Here is a 23,480-nt window from a genome sequence, read left to right as displayed (position 1 = left end):
AAAACAAAACATGCAATTGCTGTATTGCTCAGTAGAAGTATCAATAATCAAACAAAAGCTAAAATGTTTTGTCACAAAATGTAAAGATAAGAGTTTATAAAATTCAAACTTTCTTTAGAGAAAGCCATTACACTGTGGTAGATAGCACCAAACTAAACTGTGAAGGAATGACAAAGACATTTTAGAAGATAAAGCAGGGGTGAAATTCAGGAGGTTCTGACAGGTTCTGGAGAATGGCAGCAGAAATTTTGAGTAGTTCGGAGAACTGGCAAATACCACCTCTGGCTGGCCCCAGAGGGGTGGGAATGGAGATCTTGCAGTATCTTTCCACTGGAGTTGGGTGGGAATGGAGATTTTGCAGTCTCCTTCTCCTGGAGTGGGGTGGGAATGGAGATTTTGACTACAGAACCGGTAGTAAAAACTTTTGTATTTCACCACTGAGATAAAGTAATAGTTAAAACTTACTTTTACACTTTTGCTAAAGGGGCTTGTGATGTTTTGTTTTGCTTTGTTTTGCTTTTTAAGTCATCCCAAATTTAAGGGATGAGTTCACACATAATGATAATCAATTCTTTAAATATTGTTTGTTTAGTAAATCACATTTTTCTAGAACAAAACACTTTAAAACATAAACTATGGTTATAAAGAAAATATTAAGTCAAATCAATAAATCTGGTTTGATTTAACATAACAAAATCTGATATCATAGATAGATAGATAGATAGATAGATAGATAGATAGACAGACAGACAGACAGACAGACAGACAGACAGACAGACAGACAGAGACAGATTTCTAAGCCTTCCATTTGACTATGATACGTTTGCTAGATCATCCTCATTCCTGCTATATTTATAAATGTATTTCTTAATTATGACGGGATGCAAAGCCTTTAATATAACAAGGGAATGAAATTAAATGTATATGTATGTATGCAAAACTGTGATCCTATATGTCAAACTCAAGGGCCGAATCCGGCACACAGGGTGTTTAGATCTTTGCTGCCCATGGGGCTGCCCTGGAAATAGCAAAGGACTACCTCACAGTGCCTCTGGCAGAGAAGAGGGAGCTCATGAGGGCCACAGGGAGCATTTGCGAACTCCATTTTCGCTGGCACAGCATTACAGGAGGCTGTTGCAGCTGAAAACAGAGCTCGGGTGGGGGACACAGGCAGTCCTTGTGAGCCCACTTTTGCTGGCAGAGGGTTACAGGAGTTTGTCGTAGCCAAAAATGGAGCTCGGGAGCATGTTTTCGCTGTCAGAGTGCTCAGGCCACCAGAGGCGCCCCTGACATGAGTGATGTTGAACTGGCCATGTCTACCTTGGCCATGCCCACTCCAGCCCCCCAAGGTCAAGCACAACCCTGATGCACCCCTAATGAAATCTAGTTTGACACCTCTACTATATATGGACAGAACTTTCCTAACTGAACAGTATTAGCTTTTCTATTTTATTCAGCTACCACCTTTTAATGCTGGCCAGTTAAAATAAAATGCATATATAATATGTAGCGCAAAACATACAGCATAAAACTTCAATAAGGTGCACCTCAGTAAATGCTTAAAGTTTCAAAACACTTGCCTGTAACAGAGGAAGATGAGAGATCAATATGTGCAGACCCAGGATATATACGCAACCTATACCGCAAAATTCTATTGACTGCCATGTGGAGTGATACTTCACTTTCAGTGTGGGAGAAAAAGATCAGCACAACGTGAGCCAACACTCCACCTGTGTCAGGACTGAAAGACAACCAAATGATTAATCCCAGGTGATCAGTGTGTTTATGTGATTACCTTTAGATTCTTTAGATTCTATAATAAGGCAACTAGAAGAAGAAAAAAAGGTAAAATGGAATACATTCAATGATTGTTAATAGCAATATTTGTTAACTTCTTAACTTTAGTCAACATGCTAATATATTCATAAGGTCCACATTTAAATATTTAATTTCTGAATAAATGTCCTCAAAATGAGTTTAATTCCAGCTTATTATATGGAGACAACCATGCAGTTTCTTGATAACAGTATGGAAATGGTTTCTATCAACATCTTCTGAGACGTTTTCTGAATTCTTAGTTTAATGTACAGTTCTTAACTCACATTATATAAGGATATAAAAGAATTTTAAAGAAGCTCTAAAATAAATGAGCATTTGCTGTTCTGGGCATATATATATTACAACCCCTGGTATGCCCAAATATGGGAGGGAGCTCACTACTCCCCCTTTCTGTCCTTCGGCTCATTACAGAGGACCATCCAGGCAGAAAAGCATATTTTTGCACAAATACAACACACAACACACACACACACATTTTTGCACAAATACAACACACAACACACACACACAACACACACATATGGTACGTTCCATGAAAGGACACATGTATGAAGAACTATCTACTTCCAATTTTAAGGCATTTGGAGTACAGACACTTTCCCTGACAGATTTACACCCCAGAGTTCTGAAGGAGCTGGAAGACATAATCTGAGAAACATTGAACCACATCCTTCAATGTTCTTAGGGCAATGGGAAACTATTAGAGGACTGGAAGGAAACAGCTATGATTCCCATCTTCAAAAAAAAAAAAAAAGGAGTAGTGGGGGTGCAAGTGGAATCCAAGAAATTACAGACCAATCAGCCTGACATCATTACCTGAGAAGATCCTGGAAAAGATAATCAAGCAACAGGTCTGTAAACTCCTAGAAACAAGCAAAGTTATAACCAGAAGCCAGCACAGGTTTGTCAAAAACAGATCATGTCAAACAAATCTTATTGCAGTCTTTGACAAAGTGTTTAGGAAATGCTGGTGGACCAGGAAATGCTATGGACATATTATACTTGGATTTCAATAAGTTATTTGAAAAAGTAGACCACGACCTACTTCTTGGTAAGCTAGAAAAATATGGAGATAGACAGCTTCACCACCAGATGAATTTGTAACTGGCTAATAAACCATACTCAAATTATAGTCTTTAATGGAACTACATCTATACGGAGGGAAGTAAGCAGTGGAGTACCCCAAGGTTCCATCTTACGCCCAGTACTCTTCAATATCTTCATAAATGGCTTAGATGAGGGAATAGAAGAGAAACTCATCAAGTTTGCAGACAATACTAAGCTGGCAGGAATAGCCAACACCCCAGGAGATAGTTTCAAGATCCAGATGGGTCTCGACAGATTTCTCTCCTACATTTGTCTTTTCTGTTGCTATTGTCAAATGCAAAGGAAATTAAAACAAAAGCTGCTCCCATGTGCTGATGAGATCCTTTGCTGATAGGTAACTTGCATACATTCCTGCATAAGCAAGATCCACAAGAGTTCTCTGCTTTTTCCTTGTTCTCTGCTTTTTCCTTGTTGCAACTTTAAACCTAACCCTGCAGCTTTCTTTGCAAGATTTTTCAGAAATTGCTGTATTAAAAAAAAAAAAGAAATCAATGCATTTGCCAGAGACAGGCAAATTATGGCAGTTTATGCAAAGAACACCACAGCTTATAAACAGTTTCGTTTTAAACAAAGAGTGATATATTTTAATATAACATAGGTTCAACACTCAATTAAGTCTTTGATGACTTAAGGAAACATCATCAAAATTTAATAGTTGGTTTGGATATATTAACAAAATTATGATTATGGAGACCTTGGGGCTTTCTGAGCTTATTTGTATTCTTGCAGAAGTTTCATTACCCAATTAAGTTATATCATCAGTGTTGATCATGTTTATCCAGCTAATATACTAGGCTACATCCACACTAATCATGTTACCTAGTTGGATAATAAAATGTCTACAAGCAAACAACCAAACTCAGAGACCACGAGGACTCCATAGTTCAACTCTGAGCTACAAATATTTTCTTTTATTGATAATTATGATTAATGCAAGAGTGTCTTTGAAAAATCTTTTAACTACTTAAAGATCAAGAATAAATACTATAAACATATATAGGCATGCAATTGTTAACATATTTTGTATTTTTCAATGCTTGAATAAAGCATTGTCAATATACTGCACATTTGGCCACTTTAGGAATTCCTAGATAGATACTGCCAGGAAAGTAACATCTTTATATTTCTGTGTGTGTGTGTGTGTGTGTGTGTGTGTGTGTAGATGTATGTATGTAGGTATGTATATGTATGTGTGTGCGCGCAAGCACGTGAATACATACCTACATACATACATGCATATATACCAGTGTCCTATTTCATACTGGAAAATACTGTGAATTTATCTTATAAATTATTGTGAGCAGGTACATAATCCTTTCAGTTTTTGAAGTAATTCAAATGAGGTTTTATTTTTCAAAGAATCTCCAACATCCCCTAATTTTAATTGCACCATATGAGAACACACAGGCCCTCCAAAGGATTAGGATCTACAAAAAGTAATGGTCACAAAAACAGCAGTATGTACCTAAAGGTTAACAAAATGCTGTGGTGCTATGGTGTATATTTTCATATTGTTAATTATATCTATTTGGTATGTACCTAAAGGTTAACAAAATGCTGTGGTGCTGTGGTGTATATTTTCATATTGTTAATTATATCTATTTGGGGGTATTCATTAGTTTTGTGAAGGTTACACTTCATTTAATGATAATTTTGATGACAATTTTATTTTTGCTTCTCAAAGCCTTCAGAAATGGATGACAAATATAATAAATACATAAAGGTAGTATGATTGAGACAGATCATATTAAGTTACCAAAGGGAAATGAAAATTTTTATTGCAAATCAAGAAGAAAATTATGGTAAGGCATGTAGAAAATATGTACCTTGAACAAGCTGCATACATACACATAAAAATACACAAATTGCTTTAGAAGAGTGATCTTGAAGTTTCTGGCATGTCTCTGAATTACGGTTTTACGTACCTCACTTTGACAAGCCGTGAGCCTCTATATTTATGCCTTAAAACAGAATTGTGAAATGTCTCATACATCTGTTGGGAGAAAAAAGTGGTTTGAAAAAAGAAAGCTTGGATTCAGACAAGGAATGTAAATTAGTAAAAACTTACAGGTTACATATAGAATTGCTAAATACAGCAAACCAATAGCATATATTAAAAGTAAAATAATAATAACAAAAATAGAACAGATGGGCAGCAAAAGAGAATAGCATTGGCCTATCTTTACAATACAGTAGCCATCATTTCAATCCAAACTTTGGTTTCTGGGTTGTGGGCTTTGAATCCAGACTTCTTATGGTGTTAACCTAGGCTTTTGGCAGTGGTGTAGTTTTCAAATCAAATGATTTTAAATATTTCATGGATACCCTGTTATTGTACGTTCACTAGAACCTGGTGCAAACCCTCCAAGCCTACATTAGGTTTACATTAGAAGCACATTTAGACTTGAAAAACTATTCTCAGCTGCAGTGACGTGCAGTGAGGTTTATGACTGGTGAGGCACTGACACAGTGCTGAGTTTCAAATATTTTTAGACTTGTGGACTTCAACTCCCAGAATTCCACAGCCAGGCATGCTCAGTTCCAATTTAAAGCGACAGCATTTGTTTTTCTCCTTTGCTCCTTCTTTCTTTTTCTTTTTCTTCTCCTTCCCCTCCTTCCTCCCTCTCTCCCTTCCTCCCCCTCTCTCAAACACACACACACACACACACACACACACACACACACACACACAGAAGTTGGATTGGACTATCTCTCCTACCCCTTCCCTCTCTCACTCACTCTCAAACAACCCCCCCCCTCAAAAGTTGGATTGGATATCTTTTCCAATGGCTTGAAAGCAGCTCCTCTGCCATCCCCCCCATTCCCCTGCTGCCTTTCCCAAACACCTCCACCATTGCAAATGCAGCCTGCTGTCTGGGTGGGAAATGCCTGGAACACAATAAAGCCCACCCACCACCTCCTGCTGGCAGGCTGGGGTGAGAGGAGAGGCAGAGAAGCCGGAGGGGAGCCGATCTGAGCCTTCCAAAAGAAAGAGGCTGGGTGAAGTGTGTGTACTACAGCATGGCTCTTTGCCTGGCTTCCTGCCTCCTCCTGTGGTCTCCTCAGTGCTCGCTTGTGCTCTCCCTCCCCAAGTGTAGCTTGATTGCAGGTGGAGCCACGTTGCCTTTTCAAACTTGTAATCAGTGAAGCTGGGCTAGATTTTTATATAGTTTTATCCAGCTGTGTGTGTGTGAGAGAGAAATGAATGGGGGCCTGGGGAGGAAGTCACTACACTTGGGGAGGGAGAGCACCAGTGAGGAGACCACAGGAGGAGGCAGGAAGCCAGGCAAAGAGCCATGCTGTAGCACACACACTGGCCCCACAACGTGGCTCTGCCTGCAATCAAACTACTCTTGGGGAGGGAGAGCACAAGAGAGCCAGGGTCCTTCCCTCCAGCCTTTGCCCAAAGCCCTGCACAGCACCAGGAGGATGAAGTTTGAATTCCTCCCCCTCCCTCCAACCCACATGTACCTTTTCCAGCTTTTTTTAACAGTTAAGCAGAGTCATCCACGGTGAGGCAGTAACTAGATCAGCTTTTTCCTTTTACTTTTTTTTTCATGATGAGAGTGGTGAGGCTGTGCCTCACTTGCCTCACCTGACTGCACATCACTGCTCAGCTGATACAAAGTTAGAGTAAGGATCTGCATGCATGCCATACAATACATGTATCATTACTTTTGCTTCAAATAATTTCAGCGCTATGGGAATATATTGCTCCCCCTTGGAATAAAAATAAGTAGGTACAGCCTTGTTGTTTCTTTTTACTACAAGTGCTTCGTGGTCTAAATGGATATTTATCCACCTGGATAAATGGAACATTATTCCTAAATAATTGAAATGCTCTATTTTGTTATCATTAATTTATCTTATTATCATTAATGGTTCCATTATGTTCTTTCACACCCCTGTCAAAGGACAACTTCTATGTTTTGAAGCAGACAGTTCAGAATATGTGGCTTTAAACACTTATATCACTGCTAGCTTCCAAGGCATCTACTGAAGAAAGAAATCAAATAATTTTATTTGTTAGACAGAAAATTCCTTTATTCTATTTGTGTATAACATTCCATTTCCCTTTAGGACTCCAACAAATCAATATTCTAACCGCAACAGAGAAAGAAAAAGAAATAACAAAACCACTTCCATCAAATGATAGAACTTTCTGTCTTTTTCAGCAAATTAATTGCTCAACAACCCAGAACAGTATGAGCAAGTTAAAAGAAGTTATTTCATAGTTGAACCAGCTTAAATTCCCAAGGGCAGCAGACAACTCTTCAAAATTCATGCCTTTTACTCCCCATCTAACTGTAAGTTTATAACAAAGATATATAGTATATACCTGTACTATATAACTGTACTATACTGTACTATATAACAGTACATAGTACAGTATTGCTCTATAGCTGTTAGACTTTCAAAAACCTGTTTTAAAGAAGTCTCATTCCCACTACTCTTTACAATTGTACAACTATAATAATAATATTAAAGTTATTATCTTTATTTTACAAAATACCGATGATAATCAGGATGAATTAAACACCACAGATGATTGTTATCAATTTTTGAACTTTACACAGTATGATATTTGGAAACTTGAAGATTCTTCCAGTAGGTGGAGACATCATCCAGACATGGGTTATTCCAGTCAGTGTCCAATAGGATTGGGTCTACCAAATTGTTAAGCCACGCCCTCCATGCTAGGTTTCCCCAGCTTAGACTCAGTCCATTTCCTTGGACTGGCTGTGTCTGGTGATCTCTCCTGATAGATATTAATTCTTTACCTTCCAAATTCCAAATTGGCTATTCTAAATGATCAATTGGTTAATTATACTACTTTTCTGACGATCGAGAGTGGTGGTAGAGATCAGGTTTTGCCTGACAGCGGTGGATAATCGAGGGAGCTTCGGCCCATGGGTAAATCCCTCCGGCCTCATTTATCACTGCTTTTCCCACGCTGTGGCTTAATTCGGCAAGCTTTGTTCTTGTGGCCCCGCGTGGCTGCAAATGGGTTTCTAAGCCCTTTTGCCCTGCGGTGCTGCTCCCACAGCCATCGATGAGCCCATTACCACCAATGAACACTTCTCTCATGCCACCAATGCGTAGCGACACTCCTTTGCCACCAATGAACCGCCGCCGCCGTTTCCCCAAGCTTCGGTGCCGAGAAAGCCTCCAGCTTCAGCGGTTTTCTTACGGAATGCCTACGAAGAGTCAGACAGTGAAAGGAGCCTAACTCCTGAACTGGCCGTTGTTTCACATAGTTCTACAAGGCATCAGTTCTGTCCTTCTGACATGGCTGATATTATTTCAGCCGCCATAGAGCGAGGCATCGCTGCTGGTCTACAGCATCGCAGTTTGGTAGCATCTGTTTCCAAGGTTTATAAATCTGCTAGAAAAGTTAGCCATTCTTCCATGACAACAGGGGCTCCTACTGATTCTGCTTCGCAGGTTTCTGTTTCCTGAGGTTGATGAACAGGTTTCCAGAGACTCTGACCTCTTGGATGACGAGGACCTGACTCCTGCCCCTTCCACACTAGTGGGTTTGTTTAAGCCTGTCCTATTTCGATCTCTTCTTTTTAAGGCAAAGAAGGTCTCAGGCATTCCGGCATCCAAGCTGAGCACGGGGCCAGAACCGCATAAGACTGACACGACTGACCCTTTTTTTCCCAGACCAGCTGTGGAGAAAGACATGTTCCCCACACCCAAGTTCTTTCTGGAGGTGGTCCAGAATCAGTGGACTTCTCCTGGGTCAGGGCCTCTCCCTTCATCTTTAGATAAGTAACTTTATAATGTGGGTCCAGAGTTATCCAAGTTGCTGGAGGTCCCTTCCATCAACCCTCCACTGGTGGTCCTCTCTGCTCCCAACGCTGCCACTGCGGCTTCTGAAGATGCCCTCCGGTCGGAGGACAAAAGGTTTGATCAGACTTTGGTCAAGGGACATCAGGCATCTGTGTGGGCGGTGCAGGTTGCTTCTTCTGCTTCTTTCTTTAACAGGGCGGCCTTGCGTTGGCTGAAACAACTTCAAGAGAGGCTTCCTCCTTCTGACACTAGATCCCACCAGGATCTCAACAAACTCAAGGCCGCGCTGGAATATTCTGCGGATGCCTCTTTGGATACAGCACATTTCTCTTCCAAGCCATCACTTGCTCTGTGTCCACTCAGTGGCTTTTATGGCTAAAACAATGGGAGGCGGTAGCCAGAACAAAATGGAGACTTGCTTCTTTACCATTCTCTACTGACCCGCTCTTTGGACCATTACTTGAACATCTTTTCATCGAGTCCAAAGATAAAAGGAAGGTTCTGCCTTCTGCTACCCAGAAATCTGATAACAAATCTTCTTTTTTCCGCAGGCAGTCCTTTTGGAACCCGGACGGGGTTTTCAATTACTCCCGTCCACAATGTCAGGCACCCTCCAGACAGGGAGCCTCTTCCTATGATAGATCTGGCAAAGGTAACCAGCGTTTCTCCTACAGGAAGTCCTTCAAGGGAAGTACCAACTATCCATTTAGAAAACAGAAGTGACTCTGTGAGTTCCCTTCCCATTGGTCGCTTGGTGGCCTTCGCTGATCATTGGGATGTCATCACCGATGCGTGGCTTCAGCACACAGTCAGATTGGTATTGGCTCTAGAGTTCCTCTCCACCCCCCACCCACCCCCGCAATACTTCGTAACGTGTCCAGTCTCCAGGGACACCATCAAAAGAAGGTTGGTGGAAAAGGCTATCCGGCACCTTCTTCAGATTCAGGCCATCGAGGAAGTGCCTCTGGACTAACAGGATCTCTTCATAGTGCCAAAATCTTTGGGGGGCTGGAGACCAATTCTCAACCTCAAATTTCTAAACAAATTTATAATTTAGGATGCATTCCCTGCAATCCATCTTGGAGAGCGTTCACCCAAATGACCTCCTCTCCTCGGTGGATCTCACAGAGGCATACCTCCACATCCCCATCTTGCAGGAGCACAGGCAATTTCTCCGGTTCTCCTGTGCCGGAATGCACTTCCAATATCAGGCTCTCCCATTCGGCCTATCATCAGCCCCGAGGGTCTTCACAAATGTCCTAGCGGTGATTGCAGCCTATGTACGCTCTCAGCCAATTTGCATTCTTTGTTACCTGGACGACATATTGTTACTGTCCAGGTCATCAGACCAGGCTCACAGGGACATTCAAACCACTCTTCAAATCCTCCAGGATCACGGGATCCAAAAAGAGACATTTAATTCCTGCATCTCGCCTAATACACCTGGGGCGGTGATAGACACGTGCATAGGGAGGGTCTTCCTCTCTCTGGATTGCAGACTGAGCATACGTAAATTAGTCGCAGCCACCAGGCAGCAAAGCAAGGCCCCGCTGCTCCAATTGTTGCAGCTACTAGGGAAGATGGTGTTGAGCTTCCACATCGTGCCATGGGCTCGCTTCCACAGTCGTCATCTACAGTGGTTCCTGTTTCCCTATAAGCAGTCCAACACCAGCTGCTCGACAGTTCGGGTATGTCTCATTCCAGAGGTAAGAAGGTCTCTACAGTGGTGGCTATCTCAGGCACTGTCTCAGGGAGTTCTGTTCAGGGATCCTCAGTGAGTTGTCCTCACCACTGATGCAAGCCTTCTGGGCTGGGGGGCTTACATTCAAGACCAAGTGGCTCAGGGGCTTTGGTCCCGATCTGATCTAAAGAACAGTATAAACTGGTTAGAGCTGTGGGTAGTGTATCTCGCACTACTCCATTTCAGGGACATAGTCACCAATGTGCACATACTCATCCTCACGGACAATACCACCACCAAGGTGCGTATAAACAGGCAGGGGGGAGCGCAGTCAAAGACGCTAATGACTTTATCATTCCAGCTAGTAGCATGGGCGGAGGACCATCTCCTATCCCTTCACTCAGAACATATCTCAGGCATCCACAATCTGCAGGCGGACAGTCTCAGCCACATGCACATAGACCCGGTGGAGTGGAGTCTCCATCACAGGATATTCCGGCAAGTTATGGAGAGGTATGGTCTTCCGATCCTAGACCTGTTTGCAATGCAGGACAACCATCAACTCCCCAGGTACTGCACGCGTTACGCGACTCAGGGGGCGGAGGGCACTGATGAGCTCAGGTGCAGATAGCCTTGGGGTCTTCTATATGCATTCCCTCCAATTCCGCTGATTCAACACATCATTCGAAAGATGCTGATGGAGGAGGCGGAACTGATTCTTATAGCACCCCGCTGGCCCCGGTTTGTGGACTTGATCAATCTGTCGGTGGGTCCTCCATGGCAGCTTCCTCAAACTGCCTCTCTGCTACTACAGGGCTCCTTCTGACACCCCGATTTAGCCTGGCTTCGTCTTACCGCTTGGAGATTGAGTGGGAGTCTTTGACAGAAGCTAATCTATCAGATGAGGTAATCCAAACGATCCACGCTGCCAGGCGTCCATCCACTAATCACATCTACGACGCCACTTGGACTCAATTCTCTTCCTGGTGTCAGTTGCATAGTATTACACCCATGCAGGCCTCCATCCCTAATATTCTACAGTTCCTTCAGCTCAGACTTGACAAGGGACTATCCCCAAATACAGTCTGTCGGCAGGTGCCGGCTTTGTCCTTGGTTCTGTCCATTGATGTTTCTAAGCCGCTCTCCCATCAGGCCCTTATTCGCTGGTTTCTTCGCGGTGCTACCAACCTCAAGTCTCCTACTGTACATAGATTTCCTTCTTGGGACATTGTCAAGGTCTTGGACAGGGCCCCCCTTTGAGCCTCTACATTCGGCATCTCTGTACCATCTAACAATAAAGATTGTGTTTCTTGTTGCAGTCACTACAGCCAGGCGGGTTTTGGAATTGGCAGCTCTGTCAACCAGACAGGACTTATGTATTTTCCACCCGGACAGGGTTGTTTTCTGTCTGGATCTAACCTTTATACCTAAGATAAATTCAGTGTTTCATAGAGCACAGGAATTGGTGCTTTCTGACTTTTGTCCCAATCCATCGCATTGACTGGAATGCAAATGGCACTATCTTGATGTGTGTCGAGCCTTGTGCATCTACATCAAGCGCACTGCAGAGTTCCGACATTCGGAAGCGCTCTTTGTCCGATTCCAGCCTGTGGGTAAGAAGGGATCCAAGGTTTCTTCTACAGACATTGGACATTGGACATTGGGTTTGCTCAGCAATTTCCAGAGTTTACATAGCTCTCTCTTCCTGTCCCACAACAAATCACGGCATACTCCACACGCAGCGCTGCCACCTCAGCTGCCTGGTCTTCCCAGGCCCCGTTGGAGGAGATCTGCAGGGCGGCCACATGGACAATGCCATCACCATTCATCCAACACTACAAGCTAGACAGATATGCATCGGCAGATGCAGCCTTCAGACGGTGAGTATTGCAGCGGGTGGTGGCCCACCAAGATTCTTAAGTCCTCACTCAGTTCCCACCCATGGGACAAATCAGGCTTTGGTATGTCCCATGTCTGGATAATGTCTCCACCTACTGGGAGAATGGGCGCTGGTTACTCACCTGATACGCCCCTTCTCCAAATGGTGGAGACATCATCCAGCCCCATCGTTGGAGTGTTGTTTGGACTAATCTTTGTTTTTTACCTTGACAAGGAGAGATCACATATTTATCGGAGTTTTGACACAGCAGTCTACCTTGATTCTTCTTTTGTCTAAGCTGGGGAAGCCTAGCATGGAAGGCGTGGCTTAACAATTTGGTAGATCCAGTCCTATTGGACACTGACTGGAATAACCCATGTCTGGATGATGTCTCCACCATTTGGAGAAGGGGCGTATCAGGTGAGTAACCAACGCCCATTTTGCAAAATAGTTTATGTCACTGGTTCTAAAATAATTTGTATCACAGCTGAAGGCTGAGAAAGGCATTTCTTGTTTCATGAAAAATATGTCAATAGAAGATAGTAAAAAAAGGTCCCTAATTAAATTATGTCACATACTGAGCTCCTGATTGGTTCACGTTTAAGCGGGAGCTTAAGGTGGGATCGAGTATTGAGGAGGCAATTTACAAGGGAATAAATACAAGGGCGTATTTAAATGTCAGTGAGTCCAATTCGGAGTCAGCATAGCACCCGGCCTTTTCCAGAGCCTGATCGAGAGATTCCTGCAAGGGATTCTTGGCATCATCCCCTACTTCAATGACATCCTCATCTCCATGACCAGCCAACCCAAATTACTGATCAGACTTTGTACCATTTTGAGACGGTTCCAGCAGGTGGGCCTTATGGTGCAATGGAAGAAATGCCATGTGGCCGTGCCCCAGGTAGAATTCCTGGTGGGCGCTGAGGGGCTGCACTTGCAAGCTATCCAGAATGCACCCACCCCCACATGCATAACAAAGCTGCAAGCTTTCCTTGGCCTGTTAAATTTCTTCACAATCTTCCTGCCTCATAAAGCATCAGTTGCCGAGCCCTTGCATTGCTTACTGGACCAGAGAACTCCCTGGCAGTGGGGGCCTTGTCAAAGCAGGCTCTTTCTGAGCTGTCAAACAACTGCTGCTGTCAAACTCCGTGCTCGCTCAATACAGTGAGACTCTGCTGCTCCTGTTGTCCTGCGATGCCCCCCCCCTATAGGGTGGGAGCTGTCATGAGCCGTTTCATGCCTGATGGCAGGGAAGTTCCCATTGCCTTTTTTTCAAGGACCTTGGTGACCACAGAACACAACTATAGCCAATTGGACAAAGAAGCATTGACTATAGTTGCCAGCGTGAAGAAGTTCCACAGCTACCTCTACAGCCGCCGATTTCAGATTGTGATGGACCACAAGCCCCTCCTGGGTATCCTCACCGGAGTTAAGCAGACACCACAGGTGTTGTCACCTCACCTAACCAGATGGACGGTTTTCCTGGCTGCCTACAACTATTCCCTGACACATCAACCAGGCAAGCATTTGACCCATTCAGATGCACTGAGCCACTGCCCTCTCCCAGCCACCCTGGAAGACCTGGCATCAGCTTCGCAAGTACTTTTCATCGAGGATGTTTACCTCCCATTACAGCCACTGACATTGCCAGGTTGTCCGCTCAGGATAAGGAATATCCCAAGTTCTAGATTGGGTTAGATGAGGCTGGCTGAGGGAACCGTTGAATCTGTATTCCAGCCTTACCTAGCCCACTGGTCGGAATTGTCAGTGCAGAAGGGTTGCTTGTTGTGAGTGGAAGTGCCCCCTCCCCTAAGGCATTCCATTTTAACAACATTGCATAATGGGCACTCTGAATAGTACGAATGAAGGCTTTGGGGGGCAGCTATCTTTGCTGGCCAAAATTGGATGACACTATCTCTAAATGGGTGGCTGCCTTCAACCAATGCCAAAAAACCTGGGCTTCCCCTCCTAAGGCCCCCCCCTGCAGGCCTGGGAAACCCCCTCCTCCCCATGGGCCCACATACATATAGATTTTGAGGACCCCTACCATGGCCAGGTATTCCTTATGGTGGCTGACGCTTTCACTAAATGAATAGAGATAGCCCTCATGTTGTCCACCACATCAGATGCTGTAATTCAGGTACTGAGGAAGTTGTTCTCCACCCATGGGTTGCCAGACCTAGTGGTCTCAGACAACGGGCCCCAGATGATGTCCACTGTGTTTGAGGGATTCCTAGTGGGGTTGGGGACCAATCACGCCCTGATCTTCCCATTCCACCCGGCCGGCAATGGCCTGGCAGAACAGATGGTCTGTTCCTCTAAAGAAGCATTGTCCAAAATGGGCCCAGTGGGGTGGCAGGAAAGGGTCGACCAATTCTTGCTAGTACAATACTCCACACCAATATTCCACACCTTGCCCCCTAACCAATAAAAGTCCCGTGGAACTGTTAATGGAAAAGAAGTTGAGAACTGTTTTGGACCGCCTGCATCCCAGTTTTGCCCCAGAGAAGCCTTTAGACTCCACTGGGGTCCCAAAGCTGTTCACTCTGGGCGGCGCCATTTACGCCAGGAATTTTGTAGGTCATCCCCTTTGGCTGCCTGGCAAGGTAGTGGCGATAACCGGGTCTACTTTTACAGGGTGGAGTTGATGGTTGGACAGGTCTGGAGGCACCATATCGATCAAATATGAAGTGGCTGGGGACTGACTATACAACCCCAAACCAAGTGGGTATTTCTGGAGGCCCCATCCCTACAGATAAGGCCTGGCTACACCCCCAAACTAAGTTCGGCGACAGTCCCGCCATCACCGCACGGCGAACGGATGTACCTCAGGCCAACAGGCCAACTTCAGCAGGGAGCTCCATTGCAGGACTCTGGGCCTATGTCCGAAGATCCACTGAGGCCAGCGATCTCAGGGTTGGACGCGCCGATGGTTGGAGTTGAACTGCGAAGATCGGGGGATGTCGGGTGCTGGCCGACATACTTACAAGACTACGTCTGTGGAAATGTGGTGGAAAGGAGTGTCCCATACTGAGCTCCTGATTGGTTCGTTTTTAAGCAGTAGCTACACTGCAAGTGGATTGGTCGGCTGGGTTTGACAGCCGACTATTTAAAGGAGCTGTCAGACAGAAACAGCATGCTTTCACCTGTCAGTGGTTGCCGATATGTGCTTGTTATTGTTAAAAATAAATGGTTAGTTGTTAAGCCTTGCCTTGCCTCAATATTTACTCAACCTACCCCAATGTTCTCAGTATTGAACACATTATGTAATTCTAATTCTATTTATTCTAGATTAAAAGTTAAATTAAATTAAACATTAAATTTCCCATATGGATAAAGTTAATTAAAAGGAAGAGTCCCTGAGGAATTTACTCTGCTAGTTGTAGCCCACTACAGGGAGTGGTGCTCATCTTTGTTTCAAGATGAGCCAGCACTGTCTGAAGATGCTTCCAGGGTCATGTGGCCAGTATGATATTATGGAGCTTTATTCCCTTCCTATCAAAGTGGTAGCTATTTATGTACTTGCGTTTGCAGGCTTTAGAATTGCTAAGTGGACCTCACTCTGAAGTGCAGTGCTTTGGTCTCAAACCTGGACTGTCAGCTTTCCAGCTGGCAAGCCTTGCATCTTAACTACTGAGCCATCGCAGTGCCTCACAACTGAAAACATTTCTTTAGCTAATTTTCTTTCAGTATTTTTATAAATGAGTAAGCAGATATTATTTTGAAAGAATGGAACCTCATGATAAACCAAGCACAAGGGGACACAACCCTAAGGAATGGAAAGCTTTATAAAATAATCCAAAGAAGCATACACAAGACTATGTTTAGGATCCTTAATATTAATGGAAATTAATTAAGGAATAATTATATTCCATTTGTTTCAAGGGATAAAGTGTGGTCTCAGCCATTTCCAATCTTGAGAATATACTATGTATAGTTCTTCTTATCAGCAGACATGATACGGTACATTCTTATCTGTATTTGACTATGTAATCACATGTGTAGCAATTCCCTTGTTTAAATACTATCTCTGTTCTCCCAAACTATGCCTCTGTTGTTTAGTTATTTTTAAAAGCTGTTCATAAATGCTGCATGTAATTTTGTTCTTTAATAGTTGTAATATTTAGAAAAAATATATATAAACATAATCTTGATCAAGAAGACAAGAAAAAATGTTCCCTCAAGGACATGTTAGAAAAATACAAGTATTTGCTCAAATTTGGTATGTAGGTTGCAGCCTACTTTAAGCTGAAATGAAAATAACTTCATACTTTCCTGTTCCACCATAAAATCCTAAAGTTTACTTTAGAACAGAAGAAGTCAGTAGTGATAATGGGTACTTCCCAGAATAATGTTATTAACAGAGATCCAGGGTCCAAAAGGCTCTTTGAGTGTTTAAGGTTGCTACCTCTAGGTTTGCAGGCCATTAAAGATACATTTAGTACCAAACCCAGGCTAATCATAGCCAAAGGCAGAAGCCTAATTTAGCAACAGCATATAACTGCAGAAAGGAGAGATCTACAGTAATTGCCATCACATTTGTAGATACATGTGTACATTTCTAGCCTCACTCTCTCCTTTCTCCCAATGGTTAATGCTACCTTAATATTGGAAGGAGTAGTCTTATGCTAAACAATATCTCCTATAACACTGGATGTTTACATCATGTATAGCTTGGAAATGTGCCCCTTTCTATATGCCAGAAATTCTACTAAAAAAACAATAGCAATAGTTACAATGATTTCTACATAAATTTATAACAAGGGTACGCTATGGCCAAGTAGGCACTGGTCTAGGAGCACCAAAATGTAGGGGCACCAAAAGACCTCTAAAAATGCAACACAAAAGCAAAAAGTAGTAAGTATACTCTGTGAGCAAGCTCATCCACTCAAGGGTTAAATAAAATTTCACAGAATTGTTGCTCTATGACAACAGTGGGGGCTAATCCAATTAAAATTACATATTCATATATTTTAATTACTTTCTAAAGGTTTCAAACTATTTTTAAAAGTTTTCAGAGTGAAATGTTTTGATAAAATCCTTATGAATATTAAGTTTCCTTCACAGTTTCCATAAGGATGTCAAAGTTTAGGGTCTCCATTTTTGTCCAGAAATTTAGCACATTTGCTTTACTGCCAAGTTCAGATTTCTTATTTACCCAAATACACTTGTAAATATCATAGAAACATGCAGATAGGCTATCTACCTACTCTTCCCACTCACAAATCAACAAAACCCAAAGGAAATACCACACACACACACACATACAGATAAATCCAGATGAAAACTATGTATATGCGCACATAGAGAAACACTGAACACATTTTACTTGCCTAAAAAATAATGCAACACACAATTTAAAAAAAATTATTTCTACCTGTCCCTAGTCTCCTAACAGAACTCCTCATACACACACAGCTTATAATTTTGTTGTTGTTTAGGTATCTGGTATTTTTGTAAAGAAATCTCAGAGCTACAGCTCTATTCTATAGCTAAGAATAATGTGAGGGTCCATATGAGGTCCACAGACACCCTCGGGATGGCATTGAGGCAGATTTTTTGATATTGTTTTTAGTACAGATGATGTGTTTAAAACCATCTAAAATTAACAGTTGAAGAACAGGGCTTGGTGGGTGCCAAAGAAGATGTTGTGGGTAAAAAGGGTCCATATGTTGCAGAAGCTCCATTAAGAAAGATTATAGGGAATTATCCTTGTTGGGTAACGTTTCAGATTTTTGACATATCGCAGCATCAATAATCTCAAGAACAAGGTTTTATATTTTAAATGTTCTAAATTTGTACTATCAAGTGTCTCTGCTTAAGTACCGCAGCTGTCTGTTTTCCTAAGTTGTCACATTTGATTGTGGCAAGTCAAATCTAAATCTATTGTTTTGACATAGGCAAATTTTGAACTAGCAGACTGATAAACCCATCACAATTACATTCTTCAGATTTTTATCTCGTGGAAGTTGCTAATATTGTCTGCCTCCCAAGCTACTAATTAGCCATATAGGGGAATCTTTCTTTATAAAGGAGCGTATTCAATGTCCCATCACCATTCTTTAAAAACATAATTACATTTGTCTGAAAAATGTAACTGAAACTGGAATATGGAAAGCTGGTACTGAGCGTCAATGAAAGACAGAGAGGATTAAGATATCAAAAGCTTCTATTTCAGGTGACTGAAATAGAAAATTACCATGGATAATTCCTAATTTAGTTTCAACCCAACATATAATCCTATAGCCAGATCACAGCAAATATATACAAGTCAACCAACAACAACAATAAAAAGCTTGATGTTTATTCATTAAATGTAAGCAAGCATTAAATTCATTTAAAAGTGGAGAAAGAAAGGCATGAACAACAGGAAATAACATACCTTAACTATATATCAACAGACACTTTGAACTCTTGGAAACAATATAGTAGGTAATTACTATGGACAATCCCAGAGGTTATTTCATTATTGATAATTTCAGATTTAATCTTTTTATAGAGATGAAAAGTGGGACTCTAGGTGATCCTTCCTCTCTTCTGCACCATGGGAAAAAATAATTTGGTGGATGGGATTGTATTTTCCCACTGGCCCACTGCCAATATAGGTCACTCATCACTTCCTGAATGCAAAATTGGTGAGGGAAAACTCCCACAAATGAAAGACAGACTCTGGTAGGCCAATCCACCCAAGAGCCAGTCAGTGAATTTATTATCCCTTCAGGAATGGAAAGGGAAGAAACAGGGAAATAACCAATTGGGTCTTGCGTTAGACCAGATTGACACAGTCCACCACCTTTGCCAGCCCACTGCCAAATGGACTGGAATTTCTGAAGCTGAAAAAAGTAGTAGCAACATAGGAGGCAAGCAGCTTAAGCTCTGGTATGGAATTGCTTGGGGCCTCACTTATGGATACATAATTATTCCAGCAATTATACTGTTTCTTAAACATGTACTTCTGCATAGCCTAGATGACGAAAGCATTTTATGCCCTGACAGCTTTAATTATCTTTGTTTATTCCTTTTGAAATCCCAACACATCCTCTCAAAAAACACATGACAAGAACTACAACTTTATTCAAAGGAGTGGCTGAAATAATTTACATGTAAAAATGCCAGCGTTTTAGTATGCTAATAATAGTTGCCACATCATAGTGCCAGTATTTTTAATGGTATATAACTATTTCTTAATAAAATACAGTTCAGAGTATAATATATTACTTTTCAGAAGCCAGAGACAGTGCTAGAATTTTATGGAATTACATCTCAAAAGTTGAAAGAGAACAATAGAAAGCAACAACTAACTCAGAATACAGCATTTTGAATACTGTATATGCAGTGTGTGAGAGAGTGAGTTTGTGTTTGTTTGTCTCTCTGTGTGTATGGTCAGTGTACATTCATTTGGACCTAAATTTGATCTTCTGTTACATATTTTAAAGGTTCTTCTGCAATTATTTTTATATTTCTTTATTTCATTTTTAATCATGCTATAAATGATTTAGTATGAGCAGCACACTCCTTTGTATGGAGGATTTAACTGAATCCTCCTTACAAAGATCATACAACTCAGTTTCTTTCTTTTTGAATACTCGGAATTAAATGCATAAGTGTATTGCATTCTTCTCACCCCCCCTCCCCCATTTGCTTAGTCTTACTAAGTTCCACATGTGTCTGTGATGCCCTCTAATCTCCTACACACACACACACACACACACACACACACACACACACACACAGATCACTCAGACTGGTACTTTCAAAAAAAGCACATCACAATGACAGTCACAGTTCTTGCTCTTCAAATGATAAGTCCAACCAAAAGAGCTCTTGGTGTAAAGAGCTTGGATCAGGAATTCACCATTTAGATGCCATCTGTTAGCTCTACATAACATTACAGTAGTTTTACATAGCAAAGCAACATGTTCTTTCTCTTCTAAGAGTTATTTACTTTGTCCAATCCCAACTCATTGCATTTCTGGTTTTCAATTGATATTAACTTCTTTGGGTCTTACATAAGCAGCATCTAACTTTTATTAATTTTGACAATAAGAATATTTTTCAGCTTCACCTTAGAAGCATATTTTCCAGATTTTCCAGTATGTTACTTGGCATACCTGGTTAATCATCCTCCTAGCAAGAAACCCAACATTCCTGCACCTCTTTGGCATGATAAGGAGCCAAATAATTATTTTTGCTTTGTTCCAATGTTTACTGATGGAAGTTTCGGTTCTGCTTCTCCTTTCCTGTGGCATTCCAAGCAGTAATCTCTGGGTCAAAGCCCATATTGCCATTTTGGTCCAACCAAATTTGTGGCCAACATTTTTTTTCATATACAATAGAGCAAGATTGATATTCCAGATGGCATTCCATTCTTGGCAAGCAATTATTATAACCCCACATGGCAGCAGTTTATGGGAAAATAAACTGGACAAAGATTATGCCTAGCACAGAATTCATTAATGAAATGCCCATTTGTTCCCAGACAGCTAGAGACAGATTTGCAGTGCAAGAAGCCGGGGAGGTGTCTCCTTCAAGATCAGCTTAAGACATCCCCTTATGAGAATTCTCATCAGTTTGAAAGTAGCTCCAGACCTTTGCGGTCTTAAAACTTGGGCAGAATTTGTAAGTTGAGTTATTTTGTTGCTGGCTCAGCTGTGAGTTATTGTTGCTTGTTTAAATGCTTGGAAAAGTTGCTCTTTTGAGTTTTCCTACTTTCAGGAATTCTTGTTTTATCCTTTCCGTTTTTGAATCTGGGAACTCCTTTCAAGGTAGCTGATTTTTTTATAAAAAATGTAGCTAAATGATCAATATTAAAAAGGAGGAGGAAAATGACAGAAATCTTCTCAATATCATTTTTATTTTCTTTATCTGAGCTACTATACAGCCTTGAAGAGTTGCAAGGATTTAATCATGACAGTTGAGAACAATTCTACCCATACTACCTTCATTCCTATTAATACAATAATAAAGTCATTTTACTGACCTTTTAACAATAGCTATTATGAGAAATCCCTGTTGCAAAAATGCCAATATGTTGTCCTTTAGGCTTTTTGCTGGCTTTTTAATACAAGTTGTCCTTGACTTACAACCAATTGCTCAGTGACCATCAAAGTTACAATGGGTCTCCCCAGGGCTACATAGAACCTAAACTTGACGTTCCAATGGACACCCTTCCCCATAGTCCTGTCATTGCATTTTGGTAATGCACTTGGCACTTGGCAACCAACCTGCATTTATATCCGTTTGCATTATCCCACAATCACATACCTACAATTTATGATTTTTTAAAACTTTCAGTTTCCAGCAAAAAACACCCACCCTGGACAATGAATTCTCTTTATGACCACAGTTCACTTAACAACCACTACAAAAAAGTTCATAAAATTTGGCATGACCAACACAGCTTATGATACTAATTCCAGGGTTAGTTACAATTACATTTCAAGCTGTAGTAACAGAAAAAGTGGAACCCTTGAATTAGGCAGACTCCCCTAACACTTCAAATGAATATGATGAAATGACCACAAAAATAAATACATTGTGAACCAAAAAATGCGGAACAGGGGCCATAACCCATTTATTTTTGTTTCCCTTTTGTGCTTAGAAGATGGTAGGACACCCCAGGAGCTATGGGCCCCTGACTGAATGCTACATTTGCCTTTATTGTCTGATGTTACTCTCTGCCTCTTCCAAACATTCTGAGAAACAAAGAAGTAAAAGTAATTACCAGTATCAGTTTGCATTAAACTGACTATGGAATTGGACTAGGAACAAAGAGGTGGGGAATGGAAGTTAACCATTAATTAAATTAACCAATAAAAATATTTGGGAAATTGCCACATCAGTCATATTATTATATATAAATTAGCCTGATTTCAAAACATACATTAAACAGGTTAGATGAATTCAGAAATGTACATTCCTGTGTATGGTCAGAAGCTGCAATCCATCATAGTTTAAATTATCCAGTTTTCAATTAATATTCTCAGAAAAATCCAAAAATTCCTGGGTTCCAAAATGCTGAATACAGATGCTTACTTTGTTGAAGAACCCACAAGTACTCATATTTCCATATCCAACACAAAGCAATAAATTCACATCTACAAATCTACATCTACAAAGTACCTCAAGCTCATATATTTGAATCCAGAATGAGGACAAGTAAAAATTCAGAGACTTACCAGTTTTTCAATCCAATTTCCTAAATCTTTAAACTGGTCTGAAGTCTGCCGAGACAAAGCACCATTGTATTGCAAACTAGTGATTTTAAAGTTGCCCTTGTAATATGATAGCTTTTGATCTCTAATACCTAAAAAATAAGATTTGTGTTAAATTAGCAATTCCAACATACTACTTCCAAATACTCCATGTTACTTATTTTTCCTCACTATTTCTATCCTTGGATTGAGAAGACCACACTAGACTGGGCAGAGGAGTCCTTTTGCCTAGAAGGCAGAGGAAATATTAAAAGGAACATTTCCAGGCTTTTGACATTTTACAAACACTGCTTCAAAAATCTAAATGCTTTTAATGTCTGATTAATGTTTTAATTCTGTAATTGTTTTATCATGCTCTTTTTTTTTTAAACAAAGTTTTATTGGTTTTTTGGTATCATGCTCTTTATTGATATTGTAAGCTGTAAAGAGATGGGAGGCATACAAGTTTAATGAATAAATTATATTTCCATTAGCAATTTAAAAAATATCTAAACTTACAGAATGCTTTCTTTCAAGTCATTGGTAAAGGTAATAGAATTAATGTTTTAATGGATAATTAGGTAGTCATGATCAGATTTTTGAAAAAAACGTTCAGACAAAATTCCACTAAGATTGGAAAATAGTTAGGTTAAACAATCCTAGGCCGGGGTTCATGATTTAATCTTTCAAGGGTGTTTTCAGAAGTTCATGTAAAAGATAAATGGTGGATTCAAACAACTGTGAGGTTCTTTTCTCTATGTCCCAGGATATAGGGCTATACATTTGCAGAATGTGATCCATTATCTTACATTTTACACACAGGACTGCAGCAAGGAAAAAAGTAAGCAAGGAAGTCTCTGCAGGCCCATAATACAAATAGCTGAATCAAATGTTCACTTTGTCCCATGGTTAAGCAAAGATCTATTTTTATTCAGTGTGTGAGGAAAAAGTCTTTTGTTCTATTTGGGTAGCAAGAACATCTGAT

At 41.1% G+C, this 23,480-nt stretch overlaps 1 protein-coding gene across 1 annotated transcript in view; it reads right to left on the bottom strand.

Annotated features, from left to right (window-relative positions):
• LOC309401578 (transmembrane protease serine 11A-like) overlaps nucleotides 1-23,480 on the bottom strand; it is a gene marked incomplete at both ends in the record, with an annotated part of 62,135 nt that overhangs the window by 19,173 nt on the left and 19,482 nt on the right. The window contains 3 exons of the mRNA XM_081970648.1: nucleotides 1,581-1,741; nucleotides 4,872-4,939; nucleotides 22,481-22,608. Coding sequence (XP_081826774.1) covers nucleotides 1,581-1,741; nucleotides 4,872-4,939; nucleotides 22,481-22,608 — 357 coding nt within the window. The remainder of the gene's footprint in view (nucleotides 1-1,580; nucleotides 1,742-4,871; nucleotides 4,940-22,480; nucleotides 22,609-23,480) is intronic.

This window comes from Natrix helvetica (assembly GCF_964273705.1).
Source record: "Natrix helvetica genome assembly, chromosome: Z".
NCBI lineage: Eukaryota > Metazoa > Chordata > Lepidosauria > Squamata > Natricidae > Natrix > Natrix helvetica.
Note: the sequence above shows the minus strand (reverse complement) of the source record. Positions and strands in the feature narration are given on the sequence as shown.